General features: G+C 44.2%; 1 protein-coding gene across 2 annotated transcripts in view; it reads left to right on the forward strand.

The window, feature by feature from the left end:
- The window catches only part of col5a1 (procollagen, type V, alpha 1), an 86,090-nt gene extending 70,864 nt beyond the window's left edge, over positions 1–15,226 (forward strand). Inside the window, exons 47-65 of one of the 2 annotated variants that reach the window (XM_048258149.1) lie at positions 246–299; positions 416–523; positions 2,048–2,101; positions 2,363–2,470; positions 2,580–2,633; positions 2,863–2,916; positions 3,123–3,176; positions 3,346–3,399; positions 3,703–3,810; positions 4,076–4,129; positions 4,318–4,371; positions 4,839–4,946; positions 5,225–5,314; positions 5,660–5,713; positions 6,137–6,392; positions 7,012–7,124; positions 8,242–8,310; positions 10,775–11,008; positions 12,067–15,226. In XM_048258149.1, the coding sequence (XP_048114106.1) occupies positions 246–299; positions 416–523; positions 2,048–2,101; positions 2,363–2,470; positions 2,580–2,633; positions 2,863–2,916; positions 3,123–3,176; positions 3,346–3,399; positions 3,703–3,810; positions 4,076–4,129; positions 4,318–4,371; positions 4,839–4,946; positions 5,225–5,314; positions 5,660–5,713; positions 6,137–6,392; positions 7,012–7,124; positions 8,242–8,310; positions 10,775–11,008; positions 12,067–12,213 (1,827 nt within the window). In that variant the 3' untranslated portion in view covers positions 12,214–15,226. Of the gene's footprint in view, positions 1–245; positions 300–415; positions 524–2,047; positions 2,102–2,362; positions 2,471–2,579; positions 2,634–2,862; positions 2,917–3,122; positions 3,177–3,345; positions 3,400–3,702; positions 3,811–4,075; positions 4,130–4,317; positions 4,372–4,838; positions 4,947–5,224; positions 5,315–5,659; positions 5,714–6,136; positions 6,393–7,011; positions 7,125–8,241; positions 8,311–8,377; positions 8,447–10,774; positions 11,009–12,066 lie in introns of both variants that reach the window. The other variant, XM_048258150.1, reaches the window with a different exon arrangement.
- Positions 15,227–26,167: the final 10,941 nt, after the last annotated feature.

The raw sequence follows: 26,167 nt of genomic DNA on the forward strand, positions 1-26,167 counted from the left end.
AATGCTAGCATCAAAAGGCCAGCAGTAGACATTAGCAATATAGCGAGAGGGGGATGTATGTGTCATGGCTACAGAAGGTGCTAATGGAATGTTGAATGCTAAATAGGGGGAGATGTGACTCACGGATGACTGTGTGATGCTCTGTGATGCTGTGCTCTTGGTGAGGTGGGTGGTGGAGTGTTGGCGGTCTCAGTTCTGATCTCTTATTGGTGTGTTTTTTTTTCCATTTAAATTCTAACACACAGGGTCTGCCAGGACCTCCAGGCGAGAAGGGAGAGACTGGTGACGTGGGTCAGATGGTGAGAAAGCTCTTCTGAAAGTGTTAATGTTCACTTCTTCCCTCCCTGTGTGGTTGTTTCCGAGTCAGATGTTAAAATATCTCTCTCTCTCTCTCTCTCTCTCTCTCTCTCTCTAGGGTCCCCCTGGTCCTCCTGGACCCAGAGGCCCTGCCGGACCCACAGGAGCAGATGGACCCCAAGGACCTCCAGGTGGCATCGGTAACCCCGGAGCTGTTGGAGAGAAGGTATTTCACTAACCCCACCCGCATACAGTGAAATACTGTAATTCCTGTATCTTTGTCCCAAAAACTCACCATATCTACACACTTACACACATATATATGTGATGGTATATGCGTGCGTGCATGCGTGCGTGCGTGTCAGTCGGAGCTGCAGTAGCAGAAGGCTATGCTCTGAGTGTGAGACTGCAGGCCGCCTGAGCGGAGATGCTAAAAGCACTCTAAAGCTCTGCAGCTTCATTAATATTTCAACCGGCCATTCAGCCGAATGATCAAGTTTAAAGCGCTAAAACCTCTTTTGCACTTTCACTCTAATAGATGTGTGATAGGAAGAATGTGTGTGTGTCTGTGTGTGTGTGCACAAGAATTCATGCGAGTGTGTGGCCTGTCCTCAGTAAGGCAACTTTGTATTATTTAAGTACCTCTTCTGAGCTGTGTGTGTGTGTGTGTGTGTGTGTGTGTTTGCTGAGAGCGTTGCCAGCCCCTGCCCTCCGTCCAACCCCCTCAGCACTTTTCTCTCCAGCGATGATGATGGTGTGATTTGTTATCTTCCCCGGTCGATACGAGCACCTCCATCCCTTTTCTTCAGCCCCCCCCTCTTCTCACTCTTTTCTGTCCTATGGATGCGGCCATGGCGTAATGTATCATCTAGGGCCAGAGGAGGGGATAAGTGCACAGAATTTGAGGGGGGGGGACATCAAGGATGAGGGAAGGCAGTAAAATGAATTGGACCTGAGTGGACGAGGAGTGAAGAGCATGATGGGATAGTAAACAGCCTTCATCGCTCGGTGTGGCTGTTAGGGGAGACAAGCGCAAGAGGTCAAATAAGTCTCCGTCCTGTCAGTCTGGAGGAGCACGAGCGTGTCTCAAAGCTCTTGTGTTGATATTGTGACTGCCACTGCAGCCGAATGATTAGTCCCTCTAACCACTGGAGACAGAGAGGATTATGGGAAGTACAGCGACTGTCTAGTCTCCACTGCAGGAGATTTAATAAGCAATAGCAGAGTAGAACTCTAATATATGTATATTTAGGTGCTTGCTGTGAGAGAGCGCTTTACTTCAGGTCCTCTTTTTCTCCCTGTCTGTCTCGGTGAGGCACTGATGACAGTGATCGCTGAGACTTTTTGGCTCAGGAGCAAAAACAGCCACCATGTGAGAGGAGAGAAATAGACTCTGATATATGGGCATGCCTGCTGAGAGGATGGGGCAGTAGCACGCATGCAGACACGCACGCACGCACGCAGCGCACACACACACACACACACACACACACACACACACACACACACACACACACACACACTCTCTCTCTCTCACACACAGAAGCTTACACAGTGGCTGAGTGCTGACTTGTGTACAAATGCATGGATGTGTGTGTGTGTGTGTGTGTGTATGTGTGTGATGGATGTCCACACTGACTGCCCCCAACTGGCAGTGCAAGGACAAGAGCAGTGACTTTCAGTGCAGTGTTCCCAACATCCCCAAATCCCTCTCACTCACTCAATCTATCTTGCTGTCTGTCTTTGTCAGGGTGATTCCGGTGAAGCAGGAGAGCCCGGACTGCAGGGAGACCTCGGTCCTCCGGTATGAAAACGCAACTATAATACCAGAATACAACACACCAGCTGCAATCACAACACAAATAAACCCCACCTCAACTACTATCACACCTAAAACACACCGCACCCATACACTATGACTCCAAAAGGAACATTGTTTATCCAAACACAACACAAGAGACATTATGTGTGCAACACAAATGTTATACACCACAATATCATTATCATCCAGCTGAGTACTGATGGGGTGCTGATTGCTAGTTGCTAATGTTCTGCTCTGGTCCAGGGTCCAAGAGGCGAGCGTGGAGAGAAGGGAGAAGGTGGTCCTGCTGGAGCTGCTGGACCTCCCGGTCCCAAAGGCCCACCCGGAGATGACGGTCCTAAAGGCAGCCCTGTGAGTGCCTGTCCAGTTCTGACACAGTGCAGCTCTGTATGAGGCTTATGCGTTCATGTGCTTGATTGGCCGGACACTAATGAGTGGTGATGCTGATGTTTGTTCCCAGGGTCCAAGCGGTTTCCCTGGTGATCCTGGTCCTCCTGGCGAGCCTGGTCCCGCTGTAAGTCCTCTTGCTGGAAAGATAGATTCAGATCAAATAACATATTAAATTATGAACTCAGAAATAGACTCATAAGCAAACATGATTTACTTACTCTTAAGTTTAAGTTTGCTCATCTGCTGAATGACCTTTAGTGTGCTATAAATAAACTTGCTTTGCCTTACCATTATACCACTCTGTTACTCAAGCACCTATTGACAAGCCATTAACAAGCATCTCCTCCCTGTAGGGTTTGGATGGATTACCTGGTGACAAGGGTGATGACGGAGAGGCTGGTCAGCCGGTGAGGATGCGTCACACTTACTCATCCCATCCATTTGTGACTGGGATATTTATGACTTGATGGAAGGAAGATATTTGTGACTCTATGCAAACATGATATTTTAGAATGTCTATTATTGTGTATCTGATATCTGATGCATAATTTCTCTCTTTCCCTCGTTCTTTCCCTCTCTCTTTCTCTGTCTCTCTGTCTCCTCTGTCTTTTAGGGTTCCCCTGGACCCACTGGTGAGGCAGGTCCTTCTGGACCACCAGGAAAGAGGGTAGGCATTTCTTATCAGACCTACTTCATTGTGCTGTTTCGTGTGTGAGCCAGAGAATGTCACCTTATCTCTCTTCAATTATTCTCTCTCTCTCGCTCTCTCTCTATCTCTCTCTCTATCTCTCTCTCCTCTCTCTCTCTCTCTTTCTCTTTCTCTGTTCTCTGTGTAGGGTCCGCCTGGACCTGCTGGGCCTGAGGGAAGACAGGGAGAGAAAGGAGCCAAGGTGAGAAACAAACACAGAGATTTAAAACACACAAACACTCGCGCGCCTACAAACACACACACACACACACACAAACACACACACACACACACACACACACACACACACACACACACATGCACATACAGACACAGACACACACACAGACACACACACACACACACATACACACACACACACACACACACACACACACACACACACACACATACAGCAACGCTCACAAAGCAAGGCCAAGAAGTGGGACAAGGCATACAAACACACAAACACAAACCACCAAGGATGTTGTTGATTGTTTCTTAGGGTGAGTCTGGTCTGGACGGTCCTCCTGGAAAGACTGGCCCAGTTGGACCTCAAGGCGCTCCTGGCAAACCCGGCTCTGAGGGTCTGAGAGGCATCCCCGGTCCAGTGGTGAGTCCCCCTAATCCTTACAGGACGTAATTGGATTTTCTAGCAGCTTAACTGCAAACCTAATACAGATGATTTCCTTGTTGATTCTGGAGCTTTGGAAGTGCATCATGTTTGTTCTAAACAAGCGGAATAAGATTGAAAAATATGTCTCTACTTTAGAGGTCGATATATTGAGGTTTTGAAGGTTTTGAAGTATTTTGCCAGTGCTAAGCCCATAGAAGGACTTAGCTTGTACTTTGGTCTGATTCTGTGTGATTCTGTGTAGGGAGAACAAGGTCTTCCCGGTTCCCCCGGCCCTGATGGACCACCAGGACCCATGGTAGGCTCTCTGTCTTCTCGCAGTTTTATGCATACAAATGAGAGGATCATTTACCACAGAAACTAAACCCATTTGTCTCACTCTCTCTGTTCCTTCTGTTTCCCTCCTTCTCCCCCCCCCTCCTCTTTGTTCCCCTTTTACCCTCATTTCTCTCTCTTTCATCCCCCTGTTCCTCGTCTTGTCGACAGGGTCCTCCCGGCCTGCCAGGACTGAAGGGAGACAGTGGTCTGAAAGGTGAAAAGGTGAGCTCCTCAGAAAGCGCCCCGTAACTGATCGCTAATTAATAAATAATCTCGTCCGAGCTTTTCCCCCGTTTCCCCTGTCAGACGGTTGTGATTGACAGCTGAAACCTTCGGCAATGTCTTGCATCTCGTCCTTATCGCTTGATGAGGTCTCTCTGCTGCATAGAGCTTTTCGCCATGTGTCTGTTGTAATGATCTTACGGGCTAGACAGCTCAGCGCTACACATGCTCTCTCCTAGTTTCAGCGTCGAATCTCTGTAGAATCTCCAGGCTTAGCAGACGCTGACAGAGAGGCGAGAGAAGCTGTCGGAACTCACTGATGAGTGTTTGACTGGCGTGGAGGATGAAGAGAAGCGTATGTGTGTGTGCATGAGTGTGTGTGTGTGTGTGTGTGTGTGTGTGTGTGTGTGTGTGTCTGTGCGTAGTTTTGACTGAGACATTTGGTTGTGTGTTTGGTCAATCCGCAGGGTCACCCAGGTCTTATTGGATTGATCGGACCGCCCGGAGAACAGGGAGAGAAGGGAGACCGAGGCCTGCCTGGACCCCAGGGTCAATCCGGACCTAAAGGAGACAATGTATGGAAGATGGACTCATAAACACCCTTCACACAAACACACACATACGCAAACATGTGTATTGACCACTAGTGGCCGCGCTGTGCCACTTGTTCACTCAATTCACCACACATTACTCCATTATGATACACAAATGCTCCTGTAACGCTCTTTAATTTGATAAAAAAAAAAAAAACAGCTTCTCAGCTAATCAAGGCAATCCTCCCCATTGTAACTCTGTATTAAATCTCTCATTCACTTACTGTGTCTGTGTCTGTGTCCCTCCTCCTCTCCTCCAGGGTATTGCTGGCCAAACCGGTCCTCTGGGCCCCATCGGACCCCCAGGATTGCCTGGTCCTCCTGGCCCCAAGGGAGCCAAGGGCTCTTCTGTAAGTGCCCTGAGTGGTTATGTCTTTTTAAGTGTGTGGGTTTGTATTTCTTACAGCTTGAATATTATATTCTCAGCACTGGAATGTGTGCTTGAAACAGCAGTTCAGGCTCCTTTCTGTGTGTGTGTGTGTGTGTGTGTGTGTGTGTGTGTGTGTGTGTGTGTGTGTGTGTGTGTGTGTGTGTGTGTGTGTGTGTGTGTGTGTGTGTGTGTGTGTGTGTGTGTGTGTGTGTGTGTGTGTGTGTGTGTGTGTGTGTGTGTGTGTGTGTGTGTGTGTGTGTGTGTGTGTGTGTGTGTGTGCGTGTGTGTGTCTGCCTGTTTTGAACACTCTTGTTTCTGTCTCCAGGGTCAAACAGGTCCTAAGGGAGAATCTGGTGTTCCTGGGCCCCCTGGTCCTCCTGTGAGTATAATTCAAATGAGTTACTTGACACGCATGTCATATCCAGCCTCATGACTCACTCTCCCACACATCATATCCAATTCATGTGTGGCTCGCATACAAACCGTATTTCATATTTCAGTCTCCCAGGCTCCAATGTAACCTATATCTCACTCTCACACAGATAGCATCTCACCCGACTGTCTCTCATTCATGTGTCGTAACAAAGTCTGATTGATACTGTGAGAAATGCTGAAGTTGATTGACTCCGTCTTGAATTGAGATATCACTTTCACAACCCTTATGGTGCATATTAGCTCTTTTCGCAGATAGATATGCTTGTGTATAAAATGTATTTCCTGAAATCATTATAAAGGACTTTATGCCAGTGCTTTTTGAAATGTCTTCAATTCCTCATCTGTTTCGATCTCTCCATGTTCATAGGGTCCTCCCGGCGATGTCATCCATCCTCTGCCTATGATGCACAGCCCCAAGCGTGCCAAGAGGAACATCGACGCCAGCCAGCTGATGGACGACGACGCCAACTATAAGGATTACGACGATGGCATGGAGGAGATCTTTGGCTCGCTCAACTCCCTGAAGCTAGAGATCGAGCAGATGAAGCACCCGCTGGGCACCCAAACAAACCCCGCCCGCACCTGCAAGGACCTGCAGCTCTGCCACCCAGAATTCCCCGATGGTACACACACACTCTCTCTCTCACACACACACACACACACACACACACACATCAATCATGCTAGGTCCTGCAGGTACTGTATGCCAGCCTTTTTCTTAGTTAGACATACAAAAGCTCTCTCCCTCTTTCTCTCTCTCTCTCTTTTCTCTCTCTCTCTCTCTTTCTCTCTCTCTCCTCTCTCTCTCTCTCTCTCTCTCTCTCTCTCTCTCTCTCTCTCCCACACAACCACACACACACTCACACACACACACATACATGCAATGTGCACAAGCCTGCATATTCACTTTCATCGAAATCCCAAGCCAGGAATGTACTGTCCAGTAGAACTATATTATGAGTAATTAACCCATTTAGAATGAAATCAATTTGTTTTAATTAGGCCGTGTTGGGAGGAAAGATGCATTTTGGACGTGCTTCATTACCCACATACCCTCCGACTGCGGAGCCGAGCTGGCCCAGATTCCTACCACCAGCGTGGACTCGAACTGAGCCCAACGTCCTAGGCTGCCCAGTCGATGGGTCGATAAGTCAAGAGACGTATTTATGGCGGGTGATTTATGCAGGTTTTAGGGTCTGACTCAGGTCTCTCTCTCTCTCTCTCTCTCTCTCTCTCTGCCAGGTGAATACTGGATCGATCCCAATCAAGGCTGCTCACGTGACGCCTTCAAGGTCTACTGCAACTTCACCGCAGGAGGCGAGAGCTGCATCTTCCCCGACAAGAAGAGCGAAGGGGTGAGAACTTTGTTGTCGTTTATCCTCCCACCATTTACCTGATTATTCCCCCAGAACCATTATCCCGCCTCCCCCTAAAATCACTCATTTGATGGTCCAGGCAATCAAAAACACATTTGCATCAAGGGACTTACCTGATTCCCAAAAATCTCTCACCTCCCCTCAGTACCACATTGTTAACCTTAAATCCTCACTTTCACACAAACCCTTGCCCATTCGTCACAGGCCCTTCGTAACACCCTGTCCCTGAGCTATTAGCACGACCAGGCCATGTGCTCCTTTATCCCACTTTGGTCCACTACCCTCATTCTCTCACTCTGTGTCGTCTCAATGTGGACTCAGGTCTGCCGCAGGGGGAAGTTGTGCTCCAGTAACACTTTCCATTATTGCTAAAGTTTTTGTGTCTAAATATGTGTGTGTGTGTGTGTGTGTGTGTGTGTGTGTGTGTGTGTGTGTGTGTGTGGTTGTATATTTGTTTGTGACTGTCAATCATGCCTTTTTAACTCATGTGTATGTAAATATATCCAGACAGGTGACACCAGCAGTTGGCTGCCACTGTTTGTTTTTGTTGGTGTGTGTGTGTGTGTGTGTGTGTGTGTGTGTGTGTGTGTGTGTGTGTGCTGTATGGGTGGACTAATTATCTGTACTCATAAACCAAATGATTGCAGGAGCTGTCAGTCACTTACCTCCGGATAATGACCCTCACCCCACATAGTCTGTCCTCTTTCACTGTGTATGTGTGTGGGTGTTTTGCGTGGACGTCTCTACATACCAAAACAAGTGCAACACCACATTCTTATGTATTACACACACACACACACAGACGCGCACACACACACACACAGAGGCACACACTTCCACATTAATCCCACAATAATGAATTTTCATATTTTAATTCAGGGAGGCAGTTGCTGTACACACACCTCTATGTATAAATGACACACACATGCATGTAAACACACATGTAAACACATGCACATACATTTTGTATATCTCTGTGTCCCAGATTGCTTCATGATATAGTGTGTGTGTGAGAGTGTGTGTTTGTGTCTGTCGGTCTGTCCTTGCATTTTCCATGTGTAACCGCTCTCTCTCCCCTCTCGCTGTGGTGTCCCAGACGAGACTCACCTCCTGGGTGAAGGAATCTCCAGGCTCCTGGTTCAGTGAATTCAAACGTGGTAAACTGGTAAGCGTCCCAGACCTGCCCCCCTCCCCCCGAGCACTCCCCCCTGACTCGCTCTCGTATTTTACAGAGCAAAATGGCTCGCTGGCCCAAAGACTCCCCTGGCACTTGGTATAGTCGCTACAAGCGCGGTTCTCTGGTAAGTGCACCTGGCCAAGGGTCCCGAAAGAGCCCGGTCCGGTCCCTGGCTGAACCGGTTCTCTCCGGGTCCTGCGGTTCTGCATGCGTCTGTGGTCTGGATCGTTAGATCTGCTCTCGACTTCTCCTTGCGGGGCGGCGCTCCGAGCCAACTCACCTTCAGAAACAACAGCAAAGGTGTGGCCTCAAAGGCATCTGGGTAAAACAGGAGTGGCGGCCCACTTTTGTCATGGCGATTGGAGAGAGAAAGGCAGATAGGCTAAATTGGAATACTCCTGCAGTTTACACCATAAATCTATCCCCTTACCTGCTCTATTTGTATAACTTGTTTATTGGCTGGCAGAATCATAAAAGGTCCATGACAAAGTATGCCCGCTTCTGATTTTTACTTGTGAAGTCAGAAAGTGACACCTTAATGTGACTGAGTGCTCTCCTGAGTTAAATAGTCTACAGCAAACCCAGGTCAATGCAGTGCTGGAGGTGAAGAGTATCACACTGCGTCTGCCATTTTGGAATTGCAGCACTACCAGTTTCCTCTAGACCAGTTCAGTTCTGTGAAACCGTATGCTGTAGTACTCAGTCACTGCCCACGGGGCTTCTGGGTACCAGGCCTTCACTTGCGGCTGTGATGGAGAGGTAATGTGTTTTCCTTGGTGGCGGCGGTGGTGGTGTTTCCATGGCAATGTGGGGGCTGTTTGTGCACGCGTGGGTGGTGGTAGTTGGAAGGGAAGGGGGGATTTGTTTGTTTGTTGTTTATTCCAGTTTGGGCACTGGAGACAGTAAACACACCCCCTAGCTGAGCCAAAGCACAGCCACAAACATACTGCACAAGGACACACACTGGGAACGGATAACCAAGTTTTTCTTCTGTTTCTCATTTACATCATAGATGGTACATTTTCATAAAATGTACAATTCATATACATTCTGATTATAATAGGAATTATGTATTTCTAATTACCATTTCATTAATTGTAATATGTGGTAATGGTTATCCATCCCAGGTATGTGTGTGTGTGTGTGAGTGTTTGTGGGTGTGATTTGGATGTGCATGAAGCCGAGTGAAAAGAAGTGTGTAAAACCGGACAATGTGTATGGACCTCAGTAAGTATTGTGTGTGAGAGTGTGTGTGTGTGTGTGTGCATCAAGCTCTTGGAACAGCATGGCACTGCTTGCACCCTGCATGCGTCAGCTCTCTCAGTCAGTCATGTGTGTGAGTGCAACAGTGATGGACGTGCAGACAGAACACAACAGCGGTTGGTATGACAACAGAACAGCCAAAACATTTGCCTTTCTTGATGCAAATGTTACATCACACCAAATCTAAAAGTAATCAGGTCAAATGAGATTTGTTTAGGTTGCACAGTACTCCTACTTGCCACGAATATCAGAGAAGTCTTTAGCCATAAATAAATGAAGTTCTTCGTCATGGATGTTAATGAGAATGTAGGAAGAAAGGTTCATAGTCTTGACTCAACAACCCACTATCCACCCAAACACACACACTTTTCTCACAGACACACACACACACACACACACACACACACACACAGGTCTTCAGCAAATGCCCAGCATTATATCTTGGAAAATACAACCTCATACTGCCTGTGTCACAGAGGCAGTGAATTATGGATAATGAAGCATTTAGACTCATATATCTGGACGCTATCAAACATGACAGTGGACTGTGCGATGGACGCAGGCCAGACCTCCGGCTTGCTAACGCTGTCACATCTGCCGTTGCAGCATTCCATAACTGTCATTTAATCACAACAAAATATATCAAGGACTGGCCAAGGTGTTTGACAGACACCAGACACTATTATCTCAACCCTGTTTGATCGCAGCAGAGAGTTATGGGTAATGAGCTTGAACACACCTCAGGGCTGTTCAGAGCAGTGAATTATGGGTAATGGGGTTAACATTCCTGTGGCTGTTCAGACAAGTGAATTATGGGTAATTATGTCAACACTGCAGCCTGACAAGAGCAGTGAGTTATCTGTAATGAGGTTAATACCCCTCAGGCTACTCAGAGAGGTGACTTATGGGTAATGATTTTTAACACACCTTATAACATGATGATAGGAATTAGTGGAATCCATAGGAATCCATAAATACGTTTTACCTTAAATATACTACATTACAATGCTAAGCCAGTCATAGCAGGTGACATGGAAGTGTCCATCAAAAAGACATAGGCCAAGTAGAATATTAGGGTGTGATGTTTATAAGTAAATGCTAAATGAGACACTAGCCTCTGTACATCTTAGTATTCTTGAACCCTTGGCAGATCGTTCCTCTCTTTGTGTGTGTGTACGTGTGTGTATAGCTCTCGTATGTGGATGCGGAGGGTAACCCCATCGGCGTGGTGCAGATGACCTTCATGCGGTTGCTCAGCGCCACAGCCCGCCAGAACCTCACATACAACTGCTACCAGTCGGTGGCGTGGCACGACCCGGACTCGGACTCGTACGACAAGGCTGTCCGCTTCCTGGGCTCCAACGATGAGGAGATGTCTTACGACAACAACCCCTACATCCGAGCTGTTGTGGACGGGTGTGCGGTGAGTTGCAAGAAAAAGACAGAGGAGTCTGGATAGTGCTGTAACTGCAAACTGAGATTTCTCTTATTAATTTATTTTTTATATTATCTGTGTCATTGTATTGTTTTATTATTCATTCATTTATTTATTTTTTTTAATTTTGGAAAGGTTCACTATATAGGATAGAAAGGGCTGTTTGTTGATACTGCCATCATTGACTCTTTAATTCAGTCTTCAATAGTGAACTGACTTTATACCTCAGGGTTCTTACATTCGGGAGATGACACAGTGGCACTCGGAGGATGAAACAAATCTGATCACATCTTCAGTGGAACCATTTGAAATCAAATAAAAGGTTTCTGAAGTGAAGTCAGGTGTACAAGCCTCAGAGGCCTCTGTGTGATTCATTGGGCGACTTCACGGGGGATCCTCTGACATTTATTTGGTAATCAGTTAGGCCTGGTGCAGAGCCAGAGGCATGGGGTAATTAGATAATGGGAGCTGATTACAGCAGCAGGAGCTGAAAGGGCCCAGGGTTGATATCCCGGTCAACAGCTTTCTTCCGGGGCGCTTTCATTAATGGAACTGCCTCTGCCTGGGAATGAACATGATCTTTACCTGCCCCGATATGTCCTGGGGACCCCAATCAGCACAGACTTAGTGTCCACTTTGGGCCCTGATTTGTATGATATGCAAAGCACAAAGTCTAACTAAAGCTAATTTAATACATAGGCAAAATCAGTTTGCCAATTCAACACCATGGGCAAGGCTGTAACGGCAAACACTGATGTGTTAGCTCAGTGCTCCCACACACCACACAATAATTCATGCATGGGAACTTTGCTTGTTGATAGACTTTGTACTTTTGCATTTCAATGAGGTCAATCCAGTCGATGAACATTAACTGTGTGTGTGTGTGTGTGTGTGGTGACATGATCATCTGGTGGTCACCACTGAATTTGGACATTGGATTTGACCACTGAATTGAATATGAGTTGCAAGACTGACACAACATGCTTACTGTTCCCTGAATAACCTCATAACTAATAAACATTTCCTCTCGTTTGCTTCATCTGCAGTTGAAAAAGGGCTATGAAAAGACTATTCTAGAGATCAGCACACCGAAGGTGGAACAGGTACCTTTCGTAGACATCATGTTCAACGACTTCGGCGGAGCGACACAGAAGTTTGGCTTCGAAGTGGGACCTGCCTGCTTCATCGGCTAAGACTGTTCTCTGAACGCCCAAAGAAAAAAAAGAAAGAAAAACACACACTCACTCACAATCTTCTCATTCTCTCAGAAACTTAACATGAGAAAGAATTCTGACTTATTTGTAAAGTATTTGTGTCTCCATGCAAAGAAACCAACAAAAAAAAACATGTATTACACAATATCAAGATAACAATAAAAATCAAATTGGGAAAAAAAAATAAAGGAAGAAAAAATTCTATAATAAAAAAATGCTAAAAAAAATCACAGCAACCTTGTAACCTCAGTTTACCCTCTCCCTCACATGCAAGTTTTGAAACTGGATGAGACCCACGCTAGCTAGCTCCACCTGTCTGTCCCCGTGACCTCTGGCCTCTGACCCCCATCTCACCTATCACTTTTTGCCATGACCCTTGGCCTCCTCCATCTCTCCCTCCATCCCCTCTACTCTCCCATCCCCTCCACCATTCTCCTCCGCTAAGGCCCAGTCTCTTGCTCCCCCAGCCGCAAGGCCAGGACTGGTCATCAGCACGCTGGTCTCTTTCCATGTGATGTGGCCATTTTCTTCCTTCAATCTGGTCCCAGTTCCCTCCCCCTTTCCCTCGTGCGTCTGTCCTGTGTGCAGTCATTCATTCTTGCTATGCTTTTGTTTTGTGCATAATTCTCTCCCCATTCTTTTGAATGGTGCTTATTATATAAATATATAAATATTTTTTGTATGTTTGTAAGTACTTTCTGTATATTTTTTTCTGATAATGTGTCTGTGTTTTTTATATTTCTGGCTTCAAAACGTGCATGTGATAAATGGAAGATGAGGAAAAGAGATGCTGTTCCCCTCCCCCCTCTAAAACCACTCTGAATTGGATGTGACCGCCCAAATAAAACAAGAAACTAAGGTGGTACTGTCTTGTTACCAGTGTAAAGCACGTCTTAATTGTAATTTAACAAATCAAAAAGAGTGACAATAAAAGTCAGAAAAAAGCACACGAAGCAATGATGTGAGCATTGATTTGCCCGAAAGAAAGAAAGGTTTTTTCTCCTGGTGGAAAGCAATCCTGGGCCACCGTGCGCTCAGAGGTAGACCAGGAGTCGAGTGGACATCATCAGCCTGCGGTCATGGCAATCTGTTGTCATGGCGACTGGCGGGCGCGGCTTTTATTCCCCCCCTCCTCCCCCAGCACTTTTCCTCGCTTCTTGTAACCCCCTGTCGGAAGAACAGTTGCACAGCGGGACAAGTTGTCACGTTATCGAGGAACACAACAGTCGTAAAACTAGGTGCTACTTCCTCTTCTCTGTGGTGCTATGTATTGTTTTGTTTTTCAAATTTTTTTTACTGTTAATAAAAAAATGATTCACTGACATTTTTTGTCCGACTGTTAGCGCGTCTCCCTGCCACTTACCTTCCCCTATGACAGGGGGCGCCATGCTGTGCCTGAGCGGGAAATATTTTACTGCATGCCAATCCATCATATTCACTCATAGAACAGATTGTTGTTTTATTTTGTTGTTGTTATTTGCTGTCATGTATTTTTGTTTTCAGTGTTTACATCGGATGTCTTTCTTTTCACGGCCCACACAGAAATCCACACTTGTCAAAGGACTGAGTGAGCACTGCAGATTGTAGGAGGAAATCAGATCAGTCCTGCCACACCTTACTAGTGCAATGCTAATATGCTAAAGTCGCTATAACGGTAGCCATAGTCCGAATGTCAGCTGAAAGTGGCCATCATTGCTGATGCAGGAAAGGGAGTGTTCCCTGACTAGCTGCCACGCCCAGCCCAGCTTGCTGGCTACAAGTGCCCCTTTACTCTTTAGACCTCTCTCTGTCCTTGTGCTTGTTGGTGGAGGGGTGTTCCAGTCTTCCGGGTGTCAGTGGAAAGGGGTGCGGTGGGGGTGCTAAATCACCCTCCCTCTCCCTTAAGAATTCCAAAGCTTTTTGCCAAGGAGGAGAGCCTTAGTCGATGTACCTGATGATCCTCCAGTCTCCTGCCAAAGTCCTTTCTTTCTTCTTATCCTTCCTTTCCTTTCATCTTCAGAGACTTGAAGGCCACAGTCACTTAATTTAAAGACCTAATGTTCATATATGGAGGACTGTCGCTGGTTGCCTTTTTATGCCGTACGAGTGTGCAGGTCCCCACCCCCCTTTTTATGGAGAGTAGGAGCAGGTATCTCATCACACTGCACATTAAGAGGAGCCACTTGAGAGTAATAAATATTATTAATTTTATTTTATATTGTATTGTTTAAATTTTTTCCTCTGGCTTACTGAATGGGGATGGAGAAAGACAAAATCAAGCTTATGTAGAGCGCTTGGGTTCAAGTTAATCCGCTATGATCCAGCTCTCTATTTGCCACTAGTCAATGCGCATTGTACAAACCACAATCTAGCTTGTCACCACTGCATCGCCTGCTATGATGCCCTTACTTCTCTATCGTTTTTTTTGTATTTTTTTATTGACTTGAATGACTTTAAAACCACAGACATAGTATCGGAATATCACCTTAAACATTTGCTCTCGATTCACAAAAAGCAATAAAACTAATTTCTGTAAATGTTTTAAAACCAGCAGCCATGCTGCCAATTAAGATTTCTTTTCTTTTCTTCTTTTTTTATTTTTATTTTGTCTTTCTCCCTTTTTTTGGAAATATAATGTGCATTCTTTTTCCAAGTTTTTTTTTCTCCTTGTCAAACCTGTGTAAGAAAGGATAGATGATATATTGGTTTTTATGTCAATAAATTCAAGTTTACTGTGGCCACACACTCTTGTATGTCTTTTGAAGCATTAAAACGTATCTGTATGCATGAGTTGAAGTTCTTCCTCTCCTTGTTATACATTCAGATGACTTGATCTCCAGCCCACAATTTTATTCCGAAACATTATCTATTTCAAGAGTGCCTCTTTGATAAAGCAAGCTGTCATGCATTGTGAATTGGGGAGAGAGCAGTGATCATGTAACTCTCTACCTAAGCCATTGTTTTTTTGTAGTATATTTATTGTATTATTTAAAAAAATAAATGTAAATGGACACCAGTAGTGCTACTTGAAAAGCCCCCTCTGTATGAAGCTGAATAAAGCGTCATTGTTACTGTTACTGAGCATCCGCTAACTGCTACGGCACTAGGCATGGTGTGTGTAAGGGGTCAGGAGGGTGGTGGTTGGGAGTGTGCTGTGTGTGAACTCTTTGATTACAGACTACGGGCTTCTCAGTGTCACATTGATTGGGCACAACGCCATTGTGTGTTCCACAGGTGCCGGATACCTCGTTGCCATCACTTGGCTGACAACGTCTCGACAACATACAACTTACAGGGAGGAGGAATGTCCATCTTCAATGGTTAAGGTTGCACCTCCAACCTCATACACACACAACGCACTGTAAAGTATACATACACATAACAGAGAGCTACAAATTTGTCATGTGAGATATATAGGACATAGCATATAGCTAATACAAATGGAATACATTTTTCTGTGTCCTGACATCCACCTCTGGCTGTATACAGCATCACCAGAGCTATTTGGTTCTATATTAGTCATAAAATGCATTCACATATACATTACATGTGCTCAACTCAAAGACATTTTTCATCTAAAGCAGGAAAGCAAAAAAGGTCTAGAATTGTAATAGATGTTATCAGACTGATAATATCAGTGTATGCGGCGCGCTTCCGTGGAAATGAATGTTGGGGTTGCTTAGCACATTGCCCTACTCATACAGCTTCAGGAACACTCTCAACTGATACAGCCTTCTTGTTCATTTACCTATTATGATCTGACATTGACGCGACTTGATGTGCTAGTCACCAATCACCTCTCACATATACTTCACACCCAGCAACATCACAGGTTCATTGTTAAAATCTAATATTGCCTTTAATGTAATGTAAATGGAGAGCATTTGATCAGGATGAGGAAAGAGGTTCATTGACTGTAAATGAATCACTAGTTTACGACCAGAGGTGATGTATGCTATTCAGTCGCGCACAGCAATAAAGTTCTGCTAATTAGGTAGCACTGATTGTAGCTCTGATGTACGTTAATGAATCTTCCCTCAGGCTGATAGCAAACATCAACCCACTAATATCTTATGATAACATACGGGGAGATTTAAGGTCTCTATGAGAGGCACAGAATGTTACATAGCCGTGGGATACCTGCTTGATTGACAATGCGGCTGGCGTGTAATGGTAGAACAGGTGGCAGGGGTGTGTGATCACTCTGGAAGAGGTAACAGTAGGTGTTCATAGCTGGCCCCCATGCTGTTGGCCTAGATGCATATGAATCAGGCAAGATACACATGCACATGCGCGCGTGCACGCACACACACATGCACGAGCACGTGCACACACACACACACATGCACAAGGGCACACACACACACACATGCACGAGTGCGCGCGCACACACACACACACACACCAATGTACACACACACACACTCACACACACACAGGACTGCTACAGTGAGCTGCTGTTCTCTTCTGAATTTCCATATTCATGCCTGCCTCTCCCCAAGACAATGTTGCTCACATGGGGGGTTCTCTGCGTTTATTTTGGAAATAATACCTCATGAAAAAGAAACTCTCAGTAAACAAAAAACAACACAGAACGACAAAAACCTATTTACCATGCTCATCATTGATTAGAAGTGTTCGTAAAGGCTCTTGAAAGGATATCTATTCAGAAACAAATGGAGAGAAAGACATTACTTCCCATTCAATTCAATCAGTAATACAGTAGATAGCCAAAGATAGAGGCAGTATAGCCTATGCAGGTTACTATAAAAGTCCATGCAAACGATACGACTCAGACAGGACTCTGAAAGGCTTTTAAGGTGTATTGGTTGAGTGGCATGGTCCAACATGCTAGATGCCTATATTCTTACTAAGTATTTACAATCTATAGATGGGAGAAATGGATTCTTTCTGATAAAGAAGGGCTATGTTGAATTACCGTACTTGTGGTATTTTAACAAAAAATAAGGGTCTGGGGCTGGGAGATGGACAGCCTTGGATGAGTGAGTGTTACCTTGTTAAATGTTGAGATGATGTCAAGTTTTGAATATTGTGTTGTTTCTGTCGTGCATCTTATCTACCGTAATTTCACAACTAGTAGCCGTGGCTTATACATTGATTTTGCTAAATTTCTTCAGCTATGAGGTTAATGGGGGCAGTTAATATGGTATTAATATGGTTTTGTTTCTTTTAACTTGCATACAGTAAAACACTGTCCTGCGGCGTATACACAATGCAGTTAATACACAGGAAATTACTGTACTCACTCTGATTTGGTAAGTAAAAAGAAACACCAGTAACAAGTGTCTATAAATCATCAAATACCAAACAATTAGCCCTTATTCCCAGCTACCAGTCAATTACCCATCAAAAACACCAACCATAACCTGTCCCTAATCAAACCCCAAGGCTAATGGGATTTGCCACTAAGGAGTCAAATAGTTTGTGGGTCCTCAATGGGATTACAGGAAGTGGAACTGTTCTCTGATGTTATTTCTGAACACAAAGGAGTTCACAGGAGAGGAGAGAATCTACAGTTCGCATCCACAGCCTCAGCTCAAACATGATCGCCCCACTTTGCAAAAGTTGTCCTGTGACTGGCTGTCATGTCTCGCTAATTACTGCCTCTTGTTCCAGAACGTTTCCTTCTGCAGAGCTATTTATTGTGCATCAGACAGCTGAATCAGGGTTTCGGGAAGCAGATGCTTTTTTACCTTAAATTCATCAGTGTCACTTCAAATTGAGAAGCTGCGCTTGGCTAGGGTTAGATTTGGTCAACACAACCATCTGCTGGTTATCTCTCTCTCTCTCTCTCTCTCTCTTTCTGTCTGTCTTTCTGTCTCTCACTCTCTCTCTCTCACACACACACACACACACACACTCAAACACAAACAAGATAATCCACACATGTTTATGCTTGATATAGAGGAATTTTGAGTGAAGTATTTATTGCCTATTGATCCCCCATTCTACTTTTACAGTATGAGCTATGAGACACAAAGCTAACGGCTTAAGCACACACACACACACACACACACACACACACACACACACACACACACACACACACACACCTGCCACTGTCTTCACACTCTTGTGCTTCGGAGGCTAATGCAACACATGATATTTTGGATGAAAGATGAGCTCAGGTTAAGCCACAAATGCCTCGTTTTTCACAGAGGTAGAGCCTATTAATAACACGTCCCAGACCAGCTGTTCCAAAAAAATGCTGGGGAGACAGGGGGAGTCTGAGAGCGCACCTACATCAAACACACACTTCAGACTAAATAACACTTCAGATGCACTCTTGAGACTAAACAACTAAAACAAGAGTTTCTAAACAAAATGTCTCTCCCCTCCCCCCCTTTGTCTCTCTTTTAATAGAACAATTATCAGGCAGGGAGATGGTTGAGGGCGGAGGGAAGATGAATCAATCTAACATTATCAACTGGTGCTTGAGAACAGAGGCAGGAAATCAAACTTGCCCTTTGGCTTTGTGTACAGACGCACACTGACAAACCGCGGGGGCACGTTCCTTACCCCTAGCGAGCGGTTAAAGGTTAGCCATCGCCTCTACAAACACCTCTCACCCTTCCCTACGGGGCATCCCACGCACCAAAGCAACCCTTTCAGATGACAGGCCAACCTTCTCACCGGCCTCTGGAGCTGGAACCCCTTGTGGTTCACAGTCACAAAAGTAAGATGTGATGATATGTACCGTGTTGTAAATTAGCCGTAGCTTAAAGATAGCGTTTAACCTTATGATGTGAATTCATTTTTAAATTAATTTTAATTTAAGTTCATTTGAGGTGGATTAGAGAATGCACTAGAGATGGTATGAGGAGTGGGGAGTGGGTTTGATGTGTAAATCCAAGATGGGTCTGCAGGACACACACACACTCTCTCTCTCTCTCTCTCTCTCTCTCTCTCTCTTCTGTCATCTTCTCCCTATGGACAGGCCAGGTGTTTCACACTAGAGTTTGGGGCAAATTTAGAGTTGCGTAGAAAGGGCCTTACTCCAAACAACATGAGAGGAATAAATGATTACCTTCTTCTATTCATCCTCTCTCTTCTTTTCCTCCATTTTTACTTTCTTTGTTCCATCTCTTTCTGCCTCTACCCCTCTTCCCAGTGTGTGATAGACACACATGCAGTATAACAGAGAGTCAGGCAGTCACATATGGCTGTCATGGCATTCACAACAGCCCTCTGCAGGCAGAGCAGGTTTTAGACAAACCTGCACAACAACAAAAAGCTGCATCCCATCAGAAGTCATCAGTCCAACTGCCTAAGAACCAAAACCAAGAACCTCTCAGATAATTACTGTTCTTGTGCTCATGCTATCAAGGTTCTGCGTCCCAGATACACAAAACAGGCCTAAACGTGTAAAGATTTCTGGGCAAAACGTTTGGCGTTAAACACAAGCGCCCCCACTTCACGTGAGTAGGTGAACATGTAAAATCTGTAATTAAGTCATTTTATTTCACTACCATAAGGACAAACATATGGTAGGTTGCTTCGTTATGTATTAATGTGTTTACTCCTAGTGTGGTGACTTCTCACACTTTTCCCTCTTCCCTGATTGCCTCCGGGGGTCCGTTACCTTGGTAACTCCAGAAATTATGAATAAGAATCAGGGGTGTGTATGGTTGCTGTAATTATATCAGAGAAGTGGAGCCAAGAGACAACAGCGGTGCCAAACTTAGAAAAGTCCAACGGCAAAGTATAAATCTCTGTAAAATCTCCTGGTGGGTAGTGTCTTGCAGCGAATATGCTGACTCCCTTAGCTGGACACAGGTGGCGGTGAAATTGTTCAGGTGTTGGCAGATGCACCGGAGGCTGTGGCATGACACTGGTGTGGTGGATATTTCCGAGAAATCCGATTTTTCACATATATCTCTGCTTCTTGAGGTCACTGAGTACTGTCCGTATGAAAAAAAAAACGAGAACAACCGGTGGTATTGTAGTGAAAGTAGTTCAATGATGAAGTTTAATGTACACATTAAACAGAATTATAACAATATATAATACATAAAAGCCATTTGTCATGAAAAATTGTTACCTGCCTTCAAGAAACTATAATCCAGTGGAGAGCAAAGCAGTGCAAAGCAGGATTACTCAGTTGGCCAGATGACTTAAAATAATATGCCATGATGACATTGTTTCTGTGAGAGTACTGAGCTGCTGGCCTTTTAACACATGCACTACTGAAAGGTCAAGAGTGTGATGGTGACTGCCTGATGACTACATTGGTTGGGCATGACTTCACAGTTGTCAGGATGAAAGAAAAGCAAGGTTAAAATAAAACATCATTCATAAATCATGCTAAAATTACCAATCTAACAAACTAAACACATACTCTTCTAATTACGATATATTCCTCTAGATGTAGTCTTCAAAGTTTTAGTTATTACAAAAATGGAATACAGTATATGGTGACTTTAGGTAACCATTAAGTTAAACCAGAACCACTTCAAATTAGAATGCTACTAGCCTAGATGTTACATGAATTCAAAATATAACCCCTAATGTGCCTCAGAAGGAAATAATACATTGTAAATCTAATATTTTTGTATTCATTGGCTGTTGCTGAGGTGCACAGATCCTGGACGCTTTCACTGTTTCACCGTTTCACCTTTTTTGTTTTAGTGTTTGATGCTCCACTGACATTGTGCTATAGCTCTCTTTGACATTTTAATAAACATCTTGAATTTACATGCATTTCAAGTGAAGATGAAAGAACTGGAAGAATATCGCGATACACAACCTCCAAAATATGGATTTAAAAAATGGGATCACATACTGTAGTTCTTAGACAGTTAGTGGCATAAGAAATATTTTCAAAATGTCACAGACGCCTTGGGGAGCCATGGAGATAGGTGAGACCAGACAGAGCGATGAGAGAAAAAGCAGGGGAGAGAGAGAGAGGAAAGAAAGTAAGAAAGAAAGAAAGTGCAGGAGAAAAGGAATACTCACATTTTTCTGGAAAGCATGAGACAAAGGATTTCTTTCTTTCTCTCATTCCCTTGGCCCAGCACATTCCTACTCTCCTGGTGGCAGATGGCATCTCAGCACCTGTGAACGGAACAAATTAAAGAGGTGGGGGAAGAGGAGGAACATTGTGGGAGTGAGAGAACACGCAATAACTCTGCTATAGATGTTAATCAGCCAAAAAACACTAAACCATTCAGTTGTGGAAATCTAATCTGCATTTGTTGACTGCAACATTTCTGCAAACAAACTTGTTTATTTGTCCATTCCGGATGTAGAACATTTGCTAGACTGATTCTTTGGCTGTGTGTGAGCCCCTATTTAGAGTCCACTAAATATTTTAAACTGGAACCATTTAGCAGGTGGATCCATGTGCTCGCCTGGCTCCACTGGGGATTCGCTCTGTGTTTCTAAAAACAAACAAGCCCAGACAGACACAAACTGAGCTCTGTGCTGCACAGCATCCCTGGGTGGAGTACATTTAGCTGGTAAAAATACCCACTGCGGCGACTCAGACAGGAGGAGATGCATAGCGCCACCGTGAAACTGCTCACACCAACAGACTCTGACACAGATTCATCTGCACCACTAGGAGGCTGTGTTTGTAGTCCATATGTACTGTACAAGGAGCCTATGCCCTTAGGGAGGGTTGTTTATGCACTCATGTGTGCTGCATGTATTCATGAGGGAACATACAGTATATGGATAGTGTATGTGTTATACACAATGTTGTATCATGTGTATGATACATGTAAGTTGTGGTACTGTAGGTTTGTCTATGCTGAGAGAAAACCTCAGGACAAACACACAGAAAACGAACACAAGGTCACTGCAGCTACTATGTACAGTACAGGCTTCCTCCAACTTTTTCTCCTCCCCAATCACGTTTTTTTTCCCCCATTGCGCTCATACACATACAAATGGACACAATGTTACAAATCACATGGATGGTCTCTGAGCCCAAGGCTGGTTCACACAAGGGCCTTTACTCCAAGGCCCCTGCAAAGCCCAAGGCCAGCCAATAGACAGCTCTGTCTGCACACACTCACATGCACACACACACACACACACACACACACACACACACACACACACACACACACACACACACACACACACACACAAACACACACATATTGGCCATGACCTATTTATGAGTAGCCTTCGGTGCCATCATTGCTCTGATGCCAGCGCACTCTATTCCAGTTGATGGATTCCCGTCATTCTCCTAAGAGTGATCATCATTTGGCTGAGGTCGTACTACTGACCATTAAACAGGTCAGCAATTAATTTAATCACCACCATCTTACCATCTTATGTACACTCCAGGGTATTATCCATGCATGGCATGAACAAGGCCTAGTCCTTATAAGACAGAGTTGATATTATTTTTAACTTAATGCATCATATATTACACACAACTGCTTTCTACAGTGACTGTTAACTCTACATTATATTTCAGGTAATCATAATGCATACACTTGTATTTATATTGTATGTATGTTTTTAAGGCAGACACAGAGGATGAGTATCACTGGCTGTGTAGTGCTACGCTGTGCAATGTGCTGATGGATGGAGGACACGCTACCCTCACACATCTCACCCTGTTCTCCCGCTGAGAAAACAGATGCAGCCAATAATATCACTATCAGTCTGACTCTCCACCATCCCTCACCCTCCACCTTCACTGGCCTCAATCTATCACTCAGTGTGCTAACACTGTGTAGCAGTAGTCTCTCTCTCTCTCTCTCTTCTCTCTTCTCTCTATCTCCATCTCTCTCTATCTCCATCTCTATCTCTTTCACTGTGTCTTTCTCTAACACCCAGATACACATGCCCACAAGTGTGTTCAAGTAGTACAAATTATTCTTTTAGATTCAGTTTGATTAGATTTGGTTTCCTTATCAGGCGTAAAGGTGGACTTGCAAAAGTCATCTGTAGTTCTGCCCCAGTGCTGAAACAATTCAATGATTCAGCAAAGAGACAATGTTCTGTTGCTTTTTGCTATTGATCGGACATACAGAGGTGATCTGCGGTTCTATTTTTTACTGTCGTAAAACTGAGGTAAATACACACACACACACACACACACACACACACACACTCACACACACAAGGAAAAACGCCACACACCTGCCAAGAGTGAAAATAAAGATGAAATTATGAGAGTGTTTACAGTCCACCTGAGGTCAGCGACACCACAGCGATTCATCACTGTCATCTCAGCATCTCAGCCTCATCACATCCCAACTGTCCTTCTGGTGACAGACAGACAGAGAGACAAGCAGGACCAGCATAGAGAGTGTCTGTGTGTGTGGTGGTGGTGGTGGTGGTGGTGGGGGGTCTGAAGGAAGAGAGACAGAGGAAAAGATGGACTAAGAGATGGAGAGAATATAAGGGAGTATGTCAGCAGTCAGCATTCTAGTACTAGAGTATGTTAATGTCAACATAATACTTGACACCAGGCTAACAGAGAGCAACAAATAATTTATTTAACACTCTACATTAAGGGCATATGAATTATCATGAATTTATGCATGAATTAACTCATGATTTATGCATTACTTCATTCCTTTATATCTTATTAAGAATAATCAGAAATTGATATGAGTTCATAGTCTCTCATTCATGACCTCATATATGAACAACACATCAACTAAAGCATTAGGCATCATTATGATTTCTGATTTCTTAAGCATGATCATCATGATTATGTAACAGGGTGGTACTTAGGAAGGGCCAAGGGGCCAATCACAGTAGCCTGATTCACGCCACCCTGAGGCCTAGTGCATCAGGGAATCTTTAAGAGATTGTACTGCTTTCAGGTTCGTAACTACACAGTGGACATGAATTACAGGAAAACAATATTTATTAAGACAAAGGTAGGGAAGTGGAGATCTGAGGGTGGCAACTATGGAAATTCAGACCAATACCATGCAAGCATAAAGAAAGGTTCACCTGTTACACAGCAAAGGTACACAGTAAAGCTACAAAGGAATACACCAAAAACATCACACGTTAGCTTAAACTAGACCCCCCTCAGAGCCACCCCTCCTACTAAATAAAGATGAAAGTTACAAACAGAAGGACAAGACAGGCAACACCAAAACCAAACATAAAATAACCAAAGCAAAACCAAGACAAGACAAGACAGCAGCCCTAACCCATGTTCCCCATCAGCATGACTGTGCTGCCTAAAACAACAGAACACAGAAGATTAAACAAAGAACACACCACAATATACATAACATAAAACCACAAATGTCTATGGGGAGACAGCATACCCGACGGTAGCAGGCAGGGGCTACACCAGTGGAGTCTACATTGCTACTGGCTACTGCCCCTCTTAAGTAGCACTCCACTGGTGCCAGATTGCTCAAATGCCTATGCCCCGCCCCCTTCATTAGCACTTCCAGGTGCTATGGGGAAATAGCAGGCAGAGAAGGTCTACCTGCTACAATCACATGAATTTAAGGTTAATTGCTCATTAGTTCATCATGTCTGTTGCCCCTCAACTAAAGTGGTGAATAATGGCATGTGTTTTTTAGAGAACTGCAAAGTTGTGTTCCAATCAGAATTTAAGCAGTGATGACGACATTTTTGACAGAAAAAAAATAATCATGATCATGCTTAGTAAATATAATTTACTAATTCATAATGATGTGCCCACCTTACCTTTAGTTTAGGTGATGTGCTGTTCATGTATACACATGCCCACAAGTGTGTTCAAGTAGTACAAATTATTCTTTTAGATTTGGTTTCCTTATCAGGCGTAAAGGTGGACTTGCAAAAGTCATCTGTAGTTCTGCCCCAGTGCTGAAACAATTCAATGATTCAGCAAAGAGACAATGTTCTGTCGCTTTTTGCTATTGATCGGACATACAGAGGTGATCTGCGGTTCTATTTTTTACTGTCGTAAAACTGAGGTAAATACACACACACAAACACACACACACACACACACTCACACACACAAGGAAAAACGCCACACACCTGCCAAGAGTGAAAATAAAGATGAAATTATGAGAGTGTTTACAGTCCACCTGAGGTCAGCGACACCACAGCGATTCATCACTGTCATCTCAGCATCTCAGCCTCATCACGTCCCAACTGTCCTAGTGACAGACAGACAGAGAGACAAGCAGGACCAGCATAGAGAGTGTCTGTGTGTGTGGTGGTGGTGGTGGGGGTCTGAAGGAAGAGAGACAGAGGAAAAGATGGACTAAGAGATGGAGAGAATATAAGGGAGTATGTCAGCAGTCAGCATTCTAGTACTAGAGTATGTCAATGTCAACATAATACTTGACACCAGGCTAACAGAGAGCAACAAATAATTTATTTAACACTCTACATTGAGGGCACATGAATTATCATGAATTTATGCATGAATTAACTCATGATTTATGCATTACTTCATTCCTTTATATCTTATTAAGAATAATCAGAAATTGATATGAGTTCATAGTCTCTCATTCATGACCTCATGTATGAACAACACATCAACTAAAGCATTAGGCATCATTATGATTTCTGATTTCTTAAGCATGATCATCATGATTATGTAACAGGGTGGTACTTAGGAAGGGCCAAGGGGCCAATCACAGTAGCCTGACTACGCCACCCTGAGGCCTAGTGCATCAGGGAATCTTTAAGAGATTGTACTGCTTTCAGGTTCGTAACTACACAGTGGACATGAATTACAGGAAAACAATATTTATTAAGACAAAGGTAGGGAAGTGGAGATCTGAGGGTGGCAACTATGGAAATTCAGACCAATACCATGCAAGCATAAAGAAAGGTTCACCTGTTACACAGCAAAGGTACACAGTAAAGCTACAAGGAATACACCAAAAACATCACACGTGCTTAAACTAGACCCCCTCAGAGCCACCTCCTACTAAATAAAGATGAAAGTTACAAACAGAAGGACAAGACAGGCAACACCAAACCAAACATAAAAAAT

Source organism: Alosa alosa, chromosome 12, assembly GCF_017589495.1.
Source record: "Alosa alosa isolate M-15738 ecotype Scorff River chromosome 12, AALO_Geno_1.1, whole genome shotgun sequence".
Classification (NCBI taxonomy): Eukaryota; Metazoa; Chordata; class Actinopteri; order Clupeiformes; family Clupeidae; genus Alosa; species Alosa alosa.